Source organism: Halichoerus grypus, chromosome 2 (genome assembly GCF_964656455.1).
Source record: "Halichoerus grypus chromosome 2, mHalGry1.hap1.1, whole genome shotgun sequence".
Classification (NCBI taxonomy): Eukaryota; Metazoa; Chordata; class Mammalia; order Carnivora; family Phocidae; genus Halichoerus; species Halichoerus grypus.
In genome coordinates, this window is record NC_135713.1 from 128,663,316 (window position 1) to 128,677,138 (window position 13,823).

At 36.0% G+C, this 13,823-nt stretch overlaps 1 protein-coding gene across 1 annotated transcript in view; it reads right to left on the reverse strand.

Moving 5' to 3' along the window:
* The window catches only part of ADAMTS19 (ADAM metallopeptidase with thrombospondin type 1 motif 19), a 248,696-nt gene that overhangs the window by 189,472 nt on the left and 45,401 nt on the right, over positions 1-13,823 (reverse strand). Inside the window, exon 3 of the mRNA XM_078067553.1 lies at positions 7,105-7,270. Coding sequence (XP_077923679.1) covers positions 7,105-7,270 — 166 coding nt within the window. The remainder of the gene's footprint in view (positions 1-7,104; positions 7,271-13,823) is intronic.

Below are 13,823 nucleotides of genomic sequence, written 5' to 3' on the forward strand. Positions count from 1 at the left end.
CACACAAGAAAAGACATCCAAATGGCTAATTAGCATATGAGAAGGTGCTCAGTCTCATTAGTCTTCAAGGAAATGCAAATTAAAACCACAATTAATTAAAATACTAAAATCCCCAGAATGGCTAAAATAAAGAGATGATTATATTAAGTGTTGACAAGAATGTGGGGACAAATGGAAGTTCTATACACATACAGGCAAGGAGTTTAAATTAGGATAAACACTTTGAAAAACTGGCTAGCAGTAACCACTAAAGTTGAACACTTGCATACCCAATGATCAATGATCTAAAATATATACTCATCAGAAATGCATGAAAACCACATGTACAAATTATTCACAGTAGTACTATTCTTAATAGTTCAAATAACCATCTATAGTATAATGGATGAAAAAATTTTGGCCTATTAATACAATGGAATGTTCTAGAGCAAGGAAAATGAACCAACAACTGCAATGTGCAAGAACATGGATGAACCTCACAAATATAATGCTGAGTAAAAAAGCCAATTACAGAAGAGTAGGTAGTATATGCTTCCATTTATAGAAACAAAAACTGGGAAGATATGATATTAGAAGTCAGGATAACAAATATCTTGGGGGAAGAGATATTAGTGCTTAGGAAAGGGCATAAGGGGGACATCTGTGGTGCTAATATTTTCTATATTGTGATCTGAGTGTTAACTACATGGGAAAATTTGGGGATATTTTCATTTTCATTTTGGGAAAATTTAGCAGTTGGACACAACATTTGTGCAACTTCCTGTATGCATGTGATACTTCAATAATGAATTTATTATTTTAACAGCTTTATTGAGATATAATGTACATGACAACACATGGAGCCATTGAAGTGTACAATTCAATTAGTCTTAATAAATTTCTACACTTGGGCAACCATCTCCACAATGCATTGTTAAATTACTGATTACCTGTTCTGCTCCTTGCCATTTACCAAAATTCTGTTGATGCCCCTAAACTGCTACCACCTCCTTTCCCAAACTTGTACTTGGGAGCTGACATCTTTATTATATTCTTTACTATAATTTTAATGGAATCCCTAGAAGTAAATATGGGTGTTTAGTAGACTCCCATGGAGATAAACATGTGTGTTCAATTGGTCACGTTTTCCTGGGTGTCTCTAACTTTGTTTTGAATTTCAAAGTATGTATTCTCACAGTTCTAGCCCATGATGGTAGCTTCTGATAAGTTGCTTTCCTTGAGTCCTGTTCCAGGTACTGTGGCCTTGACCTGTCAATTCAATTCAAGGCTATTCCATTCTACTTTGCAGACTATCTATTCCACCTTTCTTGCCCTCCAACATCTTTTCATGGTGCCAGGATTAATTTATACCTTGAATTTCTGCATTACTGCTTCCCTTCTATTACTGACTTCTAGGGCCAACTGAGTTATCTCTGAGATCTAACATGAACTATATCCCACTACCATTGTTGGAAACTCTACTGTTCTGAGATATCTTCATAATTTACACTTTCTCCTTTTCTTCCTAGCAGTGACCCAGACTGAAGTCTATTTAATGAACAAAGTTTTACCCAAATTATCAAAAAGAATTAGTTAAGTAAGTAAACAAAAGTGTTATAAACACAAATGCAAAGACTTCCTATTTAATAATTTTTTAAAAAGGCATTATGTCATGAAACACAACGTTGAAGAACAAAAACAACAGAAGCCATCTGCAACAGGACCACAAGAGTTAAAAGTTCACTTTATGGATCCATATTTAGCAATTAAAACCAAAGACCTTGATGAAAGACAACATAAGAAATTGGTTTTATCTGTATCTTGATGTCTATAACAATTAGGAATGAATTTTATAATTTTTCTAATCATAATCTCAAACCTATCCACAGTTAGTATATTGTTGTATACACTTGTAATATTTAGTAGGAGGCATTCCTGCAAGTAGATGAAAAGACTTGTCTTGGCAGGGTCAACACCAAATAAACTAACTATAGGGGAGAAATATATATACAGCTCTCTTACAAGGATATGTCACTGACTTTCTATGTGAAAATCATGCAATGGTAGGAACAGAAAGGATGAAAAGATAGGCAAAATATTAGAAAGTAGACATCATCACAAGGAAAATTAATCAGACTTAGGGGAAGAAAAGGGATGTGGTTAGAATTACTCTCCTTTGTTGCTGTTGTTATTTGTTTTGGTTTGTGTGGGGGTAGGGGGTTGTTTAGTTTTTATTTTTGAGTGACTAGGTAGATAGATGGTGGAGGATATCAGCAGGGGAGTTTGGGAAGGAAGATGATGGGTTCAGCTTTAGATTGATTAAGTCTGAAGTGTCTGAGCGACAGCTGAGTACCAGTGACTAAACACCTGACAGGAGAGAGGTTAAAACGGGGATTGGAACTAATCAATGTATAAGTGAGGTTGAAGCCATGGATTTGGATTATATCACCCTTAGGAAACTGTGTGGTGCAAGAAATAGAAAAGGAGGAAGCCCAGGGAAATGCTTACATTTCGGGGGTGTATATATGGAAGAAGATATGCCCATGGAGGAGACAGAGATGCAAGAAAAATAAGACAAGAAGAAACCAAGGGGAGAGTTATAAAATGAGGGGCTTTTGAACTGTAGAAAGAATGGTAAGTAGACAAAGTAAGAGAGAGAAAAAAGTTTGTTTCCTTTATCACCCCAGCTAGTGACAGCCGTGTTAGCTCCAATCTGCCACGGTGCTACATTCTTATTTGCATGTTATATTTAAAGAGACTACATGGAACATCCTAGAATGTTTCTTAAGAATCTCAACTAAATGGTAGACTCCATCATACCAGTTAACCATTGTATATGAATCATGCATATTGAAGTAATCTTTTTATTAAGTTGTTCTCTTTGATGGCTTCTTGTCTAGTTGATACCACACACTTCCAGTTAGTGAAGAAATTTTAAAATGTGTAGTCACCAATGCTCAATGTGTGCTCTCCGTAATGCCCGACATATAATGACAGTAATCTCCACAACAGTAACAGATGGCATATGGAAACTATTTCTGGTTAAGTTAACTCTAAGAATAGAGGTCATCTCTATGTCCTGCTCAAATAGATCGGTGTTCTTCAGTTCTACAAATCTCCTTCTTGCAACAGTGAGTCCTAAAGATATCCATAAGTTTTTACTAAAATGTTATTTAATATATATTGATGTCACTTGCCTGCTTAAAACCTTTTTGCTCCCATGTAAAGTCCTTACCATAGCACACACAATGAAGTCCCTTCAGCATCCAGTTCATGCCCACCTTTGCAGAGTTGTATCTCATGTCCCTACTGCAGCCATTTGGCTTCAGCTCCCCCCCCGTGGATGCTGTCTCCTGCCTTCATGCTTTTGCACGCATTGCTCCTTTTGCCTAAAATGTTCTTCCCTGCCTAACAACATGCACTAAAAACTTCACACAAGTTTTTCACCTTCATACGTAATCTAATTTAATTCTGACAACAGCTCTGAGGTTCGGGTATCACTATCCCCATTCTGTATACTGTAGATGAAGCTTTTGAGAGAGAAAGTCGGTCTTCCAAAGTCGCACAGCTAGGAAGCGGTAGCATAAGTTTGTGAACATAGGCGGAGACTCCAAAGTCCATTATCAGAATCTGCACTCTCTGTTCCCCTTTTCCCCAGAGACATAAGTCTGTAATCAGGATAAGTTTTACTTGATCTTTGTGGCTCAGTCCCCTGATATCAGTTTCTTGTGTACTGACTGTCAGAGTTCTTACCATACTACAGTATAATTACTTACTCACCAGTTAGTAAAATAATACATTGGTTGCCTCTTAAGAATAAGAGCTGTGCCATTTAGCTCTATATCCCTGTGAAGTGACTGGTCATGCTTGTGTTGCAAATAAAGAAGCTAAGGTGCGGGGCGCTTGGGTGGCTCAGTCGTTAAGCATCTGCCTTTGGCTCAGGTCATGATCCCAGTGCCCTGGGACAGAGCCCTGCATTGGGCTCCCTGCTCTGCGGGAAGCCTGCTTTTCCCTCTCCCACTCCCCCTGCTTGTGTTCCCTCTCTCATTGTTTCTCTCTCTGTCAAATAAATAAATAAAATCTTTAAAAAAAAAAAAAAAAGAAGCAGCTAAGGTGCGAAAGTGGAAAACGGTATGGAGGTTCCACAAAAAATTAAAAATAGAAATACCACCTCACTCAGTAATTATGCTGCTAGGTATTTACTCAAAGAAAATGAAAACTTGAAAAGATATACTTACCCCTATGTATACTGTAACATTATTTACAATAGCTAAGATATGGAAGCAACCGAAGTGTCCATGGAAAAATGAATGGATAAAGAAGATGTGATATATATCCAATGGACTATCACTCAGGTATAAAAAAGAATGAGATCTTGCCATGCATGACAGCATAGATGGACCTAGAGGGCATTACGCTAAGATAAGTAAGTCAGATAGAGAAAGACAAATACTATATGATTTCACATATATGTGGAATCTACAAAAGATAACAAAAAACCACCAACCAAAAAAAAACCAAACAAACCCACAAACAGACTCATAAATACAGAGAATGACCTGGCGGTTGCCAGAGGAAAGGGGTGTGGGGTGATGGGTGTAATAGGGGAGGGGATTAAGAGGTACAAAAAATAATAAATAAATAAATAAATAAATAAATGCAAAGTACAGCATAAGGAATATAGTCAATAATACTGTAGTGACTTCGTATAGTGACAGATGGTAACTACACTTACTGTGGTGAGCACTGAGTAATGTACAGAGTGTCAAATCACTATGTGGCACACTTGGAACTAATGTAACATTGTATGGCAACTATACTAAAGTAAAATTTTTAAAAAGTTTAAGGGAATTGACAGAATACCGAGCTGGAGAAGAGTATTGAGCTGGAGTGAAACCAAAGCTATGCCTTGGATCCAGCGGGGCTCTGGCTCTCAACCTCATGTGCCTTCTCTCTATTATCTTTTATAGAAGAACACAGCAAGTCATCCTAAAGGATGAAGTTTCCTGTTCAGAAAAAATATTCATGAAGTCAATACATAGAAACATAATATACCTAAGCATTAAAATGATGAAGGAGAATAGTGCAAGGACCAATCTGAATACAAGGAAACTTTTTGATTCCATGGCATGAAGGCAAATACTGCAACATTATCCAAAGTTGAATCAAATTTTTAATATGTTAATACATCAGCCTGAAGTAAAAAGGGAAGAGCTACAATTAGACATATTGGTATAAGTAAATCAATATTTTATTTCACATATTGTTAATTTTAAAGCCATTTTTTAAATTCTAGACCTAAATTTAAAACATATTGGAAAATAGGTAAGCTGGGTGAATCATCCAACTGGCAGCTTAATACGCCTTGCATGCAAGTGCCTGACCCAAATAGGTCAATTAATACCTAACAGTCATGCCTTAAAAATAAACATAATAAGAAACTTTATGAGCAATGTTTGCCAAATATTAACTGTGTTTATGCTTTATAAACCTATTAATTATTAATTAATAATATTAATTATTATTTTCTAGAAACCTTTCTTCTGTGCACCATGGCACACACAGCCTGCTTTGTGTCATCCTGTACATGAGTAATTAGAAGAGCTGGAACTTACTGTGGTTTGAAAGTTGCACAGCGTAGATTTTTAGTATAATTCATACAAAACAATTTCCTTAAATGAACTAAATCCAAGTTGTTGCTGCTATCATTCCTCAACACAAGAGACTTTCTTTGGCTTGGTCCTAATGCTATGACTTCTGTTCAGCAGTTTTATCTCCTTCTCTCTTCAAAGAGAGAAGAGGGATGTGTCTCACTTAAATTGACTAAATCATGTCCGGTGAATAGTGGGGCACAGAGATCCCCTTAACCCCTTCTGAAGATGCTTCCCATACAGACTGATACCATGAGCTTTCACGGAAGAAAACAGAAATCGTGGATTAACTTGAGATAAATATATTTAAACAGAAATATATTGTAATTCTTTCTGAATCTGTACACCCTAAGCAAGCGAGGATAGCAGTGGCCTATGTCTGCTACAAATGCTACTAATTGCCACAAGTCATAGACCTAAACTCGCCTCAAATACCATAACCAATTTTTGAATTGGTATCTTGGCCCTAACTCTACTAACACCTAATTTTAAATCTGCAAGTCAACTTTTTATGTCTTTACAACAGAATTCTTGTATAAATTCATATTTCCTTAGATTCTAACTGGAAATGTTTCTCCTATCAGTGACTATTCACTGAGATGTCTGGATTAGATCTCTAAAATTTTTTCCTAGGGACACTTCTAATTATTTTCTGAGTGTTGGCTATGACTTTCAGGTCCTACTTACATAATAGAAATCATTCGTTTTCCTTACCGTTCTTGCTAACACAGACGTCTCTGCCAAAGGAAGTAAGAAAGTGCACAAAACAGTCAGCCCCATTTTATTTCTGTGCAGAACTGGCAGACAAAGACTAGGATTTGATGGTTGGAAATGTTTATGAGCTTCTGAAACGTCCAGGTTTAAGGTATTTTGATACTGAGAATAAAATTCAAAGAAATAAATCTTTACTCTTCTCCCTATTACACTGTTAATTTTAATCTCCAAGATGATTTTTACTTGGGCCAAATAAAAAAAAAAAGAAGAAGAAGAAGAAGAAAGCAGTAGAAGAGGCATCTGGTCGAAGTAAAGAGATATCTATCATGTGCTCAAAGAGGTGGACTAAAATAAGGCCATGAGCTCAGTATTCAGTTTCGGGAGATCAGGAATTCTCTTGATGTCATTTCTCTGCCAGTGAGGTGAACAGTATACCACGAGGAACACTTCACTGTTTGAGAGAGATACAGGGCATGTTATACGTTAATCTCTGAAGTCCTTCCAGAGCTCCATCTTTTGATACCAAAATGTAGCACTTTGCAGAAGACTAAAAGAGAAGTCTAAAATCAATATATTCAATTGATACTAACCAGAAGAGATTCCACATTTTAAGAAAAGCATAAAACCAGTAGTTGGATGGACGGACAGACAGGCAGAGGGACAGAGAGATGGACAGATAGGAAGAAAGGGAAGAGAAAAAGTCTTCATGTATTCATCTCATATTGCATATTTGTTAAACCCTTCCGGGAGAAGGCATTACCTGAAATGATACCACAGTAATGACTCTGAGGAGCTGACTTCTCTGTGACTTTTTCCTCCATGGACCTTTTCGGCCTATATACACGGTGTGGGTGACCCGTTACGGCCATTGTGTCATTGAGTGGTTCAATAAATATGAAGTCCTCATTGAGCTGTATAAATCCCATCTGGAATATATAACATAAAAAGATATGTAAGAAATACTATTTGGATAAATTATTTTCTAGGCTTTCCTACTCACACACACTCTATTTTCTTTCACACATGTGCACACATTCTAGGGAAGCTTTTTCAGCAATGCCACTAATAAGGTAACTGTCTTCCCATTTTATTACTTCATCTTTACATACTTTATTGCACTAGCATAAACTTCATTTAGTTAGACTTAGCCTGTGTGGGTGGGAGGCTAGATGCCAGCAACAGATGCACAGTAAAAATTCTGGAACAGTTAAAGGCACACTTTGGGAGACCCATGGGGTCACTTACATGTAGGCATGTATAGAAGAGCAATACGGTTTTTAATTGCATGCACCACATAGTCCAACTTCTCGACAATCACAATTTAATAAAGTAATGCATGTAACATGTCAAAGCAAATGCAGGGGACACAGCATTGAAATTATTATATAAAATACTCTTGAAGCTTTCTACTAAACATTTTTAAAACCTTTACACAGTAAATTACAGAAAAAAAATGAATCATCACTTACATAAGCATGTTTCATTTCATATAATACCATGTTTTCAAACTTAGCCAATTGTAGACAGAGAGCTAAAAACTGTAAAATACGGTTATTATCAATAAAAAGAACTTATAACAGTAGGTATCCTTTTATTATATTGAGGCTAAGCCTCGTCATTTCTTTCCTTCCTTTTTTAGAACATAAATTTATATTATAACTAGGAAAATATTCCACACAGAACATATGACTTGACCTTTTCGATTTTTATTATTTTATCCTGCTGTGGTATATATATTACATTTATAAAATATATAATACATATATTTGACTATTCCGTTAACTCTTTAGCCAATGTTTTTGAAGAAATAATCCCTTAGAACCTGCATTATTCATATCCAATCTGCTATCAAAGTTCTTCATTCTGTTTTGAATTAATTATATAAAAATTATGTATAGTTCATTTTAATTTGATCCACATATAACTAACATAGTAATAATATACTTACTTCTTCAGATATAATAATTCTTCTGACTGAATATTAAGAAAAATTAAATCTATACTACAAAGAGGTGTGTTTTCCTTAAAAGTACAGAAGAGACTTTTTCTTTTGTTTTAATCATTAAAGTATATTACATCTTCTCTCCAGAAAGACTAGGTGATTGCCAATATGCCATCTCATTTTATTCTATATCGAATTGATGTTAAAAGATCTTAAGAATAAATCTAAAAATACTCATCGCTTTTTTATCAAATTTTTACAACACTAATAAAATTCTCAAGTACTAGAATAACAGTTCCACCACCTCTGTCTGTTGTCCCCTTCTCTCTGTTTCTCCCTCTCCTCATCTTTCCTAGACACACACACACACACACACACACACACACACACACACACACACTGGGGGTGGGGATAATGGAGAAAATATTTACTGTGACAATTCTTGGAAAATAATCAGGCATGTATTATATATGTGGGCCATTTTGGGGGTAATTTTAATATGAATTCCAATGAATTCTTTTATTTTCCACACATGTGTTCATTGTCTCTGATGTAAAACTAGAATGAATCTTAAAGTAATTACAAGAAAGGCAAAAAAATCTTCCCTTGATAGAAAAAAGGACAGTAACAAATATTTAAAACTTGAAATAATAATCATTAAGATACAGTACATCTACACATGGACTGAGGGTGGATGGTATCACATTATATATATCACTGATGCATGCTGTGAAAATACAAAAATATGTTACTTTTATCTCATGTATCAGTATGCTTCTGAGGTTCAGTCAGTACTGAAGGTCACTAATATAACTGACAGTATGGCTGATGATTAAAATAATAAGTATCATGATGCTCAGTAAGAACATCTCAAGCAAACATGCTCAGTTTCCTTAAATCATAAATTTATAACCTGATACATTCTTTCAAAAGGTTATAAGTATAGTTGGATTTAGAACAATAAACCAAATAAAACTGAATTGCATACCAACATACAAAATTTAATGACTCCAAAAACAGATTCTGAACTTAAGATTATTTGGATTCATAACCTACTACCAGCTAAGTAACTTTGAGAAAGATACAGTGACTTAATCCACACAAGTGCTGCATAGGGCTGTCCAGAACATTCACTTTTGGGAAAAGCACATGTAATGCTCTTATCATAGGATGTGATACTGGGTAACCTTTCAATAAATGTTCACCATAATTTTTATTTTATTAATTAGAATAACCATAATAAATCATAGCACCCAAACATTTTAGTATGAACTGGAGACCTCAGGATTCCAAAGAATCAAAACGGATTCACCTTTGTACCCCCATATTACCATATTAAATATTTTCTGAAATAAAATTTTTTAAGTTAGGATTTGGAAACGACTTCACAGTAATTATTTGTTGTGTTAGAACTTTATCTACAGACATTTTTTAAAACAAGAAGGCCACTTTTGGAAAGGAACAAAATGTTGGAATAATTATAAATGGTGACTCACTCATTCAATACATATTTACTGTCTGACTACAGTTCACTCTGGGGCAGAGTTAGCACTAAGTGTTCAGCATTCTTTCTTCAGGGAAGGGTTTTCTATCTGACACCAGAATACTATCCTATAGCAAAGGAAGTGCTCTAACTTAGATCAGTATCTTTCAAGATAATTCTTTATATTAAAGCAGACTTGCAGAAAGACTTGAGGTTTTCTGTGTCACCATAAAGGCCTCACTTTTCCTACTAACCAAACAGAAATCTGTATCTGCAGTGCGATTTTACAAGCTATGGAAGAACATGAATCCATATTAACCTCTATGCACAAGGGTCCCTGTGTTCAACAATCCACAATTAGGCAGCATTCACGTTAGTACAAATATTGTCCTTTCGGTTTCAGAAGGAAAGAAGAGAGAATGTGAATGAACATCGTACAGCACATCATCTAAAATAAATGCAAGCTTTATAAGCATTTTTTCTCCCAGATTGTTTTTATTTAGATTTTTCAAAATGATTTTAAATATTTTGAGACATTTCACACAAAATTTGGAAATGAAATTAAGTTTAACAGGTGTTCCCTCCCTTATTTCTGTTATCATGTGCATATTCTCATATGGTGGCATCTGTTCTTTTGTCGTTGAATGTTATTCTTTGATTTCACAATTTAGCAAGAACTTCAGTATTTTGCAAATTTACCCTCACTTACATTAATATGTTACCACTCATTTATTTTCTTCCTAGTTCTGACATTTTATTTCTCTATGTACATGCCTCTGCGCTTTATTAAGACAACCAAGAAAATGGATCTTCATGTAGGTGCATTGACACTGTCATTAAATTCTAATCACATGAAATTTGATTTGGTCAATGTGCCAAATACGCTGTTGGTGAAGTGCTTCAATTAACCAAGATAAATGTTTCATTGTGTTCAAATTCAAGTTAATTATGGTTTACTAAATAGATCCTAAAACTCTAATGCAAACATAACTTAAAAATGACTTAAGGGGCACCTGGGTGGCTCAGTCAGTTAAGCACTGGACTCTTGGTTTTGGCTCAGGTCACGATCTCAGGGTGGTGAGATGGAGCCCTGAGATGTCAGGCTCATGCTCAGCAGGGAGTCTGCTTGAGATTCTCTCTCTCTCCCTCTCTCTCTACCCCTCCCCCACCCACACTCTCTTTCTCTCTCTCTCTCTTAAAGAAATCTTTAAAAAATGACTTAAAAATTAGAAAACAACACGGCACTCTCTCCACTCTTGTTCCTCTTCTTCTCTAACATTGCTACTTTACTTCCACACCCTAACTTCCCATTCACTCACAGAACTGAAGCACTACTATAGTTATCTCAAATTTTCTCTTCATTCTTCCCTGCTTCTTTCTGGAAACTTATTTTCCAGAACCTTGGTTTTCTAGGTAAGCTTTCAATGGGCTGGCTGAAGGTATTTATCTGAGGCTCAAACTGCGTATTGTCAGGCTTTGATGATGCCCTATTTTTAAAAATACATAGCATATCATAAGAACTCCATAGTGTAAGTGCTAAAGGACATGAGGAAGGTGTTAGATCATTATAATTTCAGGATATCAGAAGAGTCTTGACGGATAGCAGAATCTGGATACGATGAGGGCAAGGTTGTTCCCATGAGAGGAGATATTATGAGCAAAGGCAAAGAGGACATGGAGTCTAGCTAAGAGTTAAGAAAATGCCTGCCTTGAGTAGAGAGATGGGAAAATGTAACCCAAAAACAAGATGAACCCATATAATTGAAAACATCAAATGATGAAGTTCTTGATAGGAAAGTCAATGTCCTGAGGTTCTGAGGATGATTACTCTATTGTCTGACCATAGGTATATTAGAGAATTAGTGAGACACTGAAAGAAGCACAAGTGTTTTGTTTCTAAACAGCAATTACAGAAGTTGTGAAAAGATCTGGCATCTTGAGATGCTTGTGAAAATATTGTACACAAATGTCTGATGCTCCACATGATCTGAGCAATGTACATTTGGCTTTATTTGAGTATTTTTTGTATGGTAATGTTACAGTATACATCTCATTAAGTAAATAAAGTATATAAAGCATTATATAGTTCAGAGTGTAAGTATAATATAGGGCTTGATGTAAATTATAATACTATGGGATTGTTGGTGCTTTATTCAAAAGATATCATTTTCAATAATACTATAAATAGGAGTGATTTTTCATGCATTTGTGTATTCAATACATACAAGCAAGTTTATGAAAATACACTTCTGACACCCTATCCATCCTATTGTCTTATAATGCTAAACTCTTCCTGACTCGACCCTTTTGATGTTTCCCCTTTACACCCACAGGGGGAAACTAAATCCTTAATGAAGATATATAAAGTTTAAGGTCATGATAAATTCTTGCCTACCTCTCCAGCTTTATTTTTACTACTTAAACTTTATATATAACTACAACAAACACATTTTTAAAGATTTTGTTTATTTATTTGAGAGAGAGAGATAGCGAGAGATAGAACACTAGCAGTGGGGAGACGGAGAAGCAGGCTCCCCACTGAGCAGGGAGCCCTATGCAGGACTTGATCCCAGGACCCCGAGATCATGACCTGAGCTGAAGGCAGATGCTTAACCAACTGAGCCACCCAGGTGCCCCCAACAAACACATTTTAATTTTGTGAACAAATTTTATATTTTAACATATTTCAGAATAACTTTTAGTTGTATGATCACATCTTGGTACACTGAACATGCTATTTTCTCTTTCCAGAAAGTCATTCTTGGTTATTTCTTCAAAATCAAGCCAACCTGGTCCTCTCTCCAAAGTAACCACTGCCCCCCAATCCACTTCTACGCTGTACCTTTCCCGTTATTACACTAATACGTCCACTATAGTTATGGTTTTTGTGTGTCCCTGATTAGACCATGAGCTATTTGGGGGAAGGCTTTGGGCATAGAGCTCAGTTTCATGCCTTCAATACATAACGTCTGGTACACAGCAGGTGCTCAAGGAATGTTGCTTTTACCTTAACATTTTCTTCCTTTTTGAGATCAAAAGAAAACATATCCATTCAATGTTCTTGATAGCATCTATTCCATCTACTCTACCTGTAACTCCATCTGAGGGGAAATTACTATTTGATTTCTGCCTTCCGGCATTCCCAATGTTGCCTTCTTTGTGAGCCCAAGTTCTATCTTTAGGAAAAGCTTTCATGGGACCACATTGTTAACATTATTCTGTTTTCTTTCCTTGCCAAAGGGCTTCAGAAAGTATCGTGAAACTACAAGGGGAGAAGCAAACCTAGAAATCATCAGGCCATCAGCGGAGTTTTAAAATCAAGAAAACCAAGACTTAGAAATATTGCATAACTTGCCTAGAATCACACGGAGAGTTCATCCGAGTGTCAGGGCTGGAATCTAACACTCCCAATTTCCAAATTTGTTTTTGGTTTTAATACATCACTCTAAATTTGCTTGCTACCTGCATTCTCCTTTCCCCCACTGAACCCTGGAAATTGTTCAGGGCCACCCACCATTTCCTGTCCTTTGTTCTCCTCTCTAAGGCATTTGACCCTTGACCACTTTTCTTCTCCACGAATATCACATTGCTCTCGCTCTCTTCTCTAGCAACTGTTTCTGTTTCCTTAAACAGGTCAAGTTCCTCACTCCAAAGCAGGTCTTTGGTCAACAACTGCTGTCTGCAATGATCCTTCCCAAAGGTTTTATAACACCCTCTATGGAGCCCATACCCAAATCCCCAATCCCCCTCTTAGCCCACTACTTCCATTCAAGATCCATGCTCCTCCCTGCTCACTTCTCATCACCTCACGTCAGATGTCTGATCCTTCTCCGAAACCAGTGCCTCTCTCTGAGTGTGTATCTCTGTTCATGCCTCCAACTTGTTTCTAGTTACCAAGGCCGAAGAAATTAAGAAATTATAGAGTCCTTTTCTCTTTACTTCTTTTAAAATATTTATAAGAAAACAATAATGTAAGAAAATAATATGTCTGTGTGCCAGGCACTGTATATATATATACACACACACACACACACACATATATATATGATTTCAT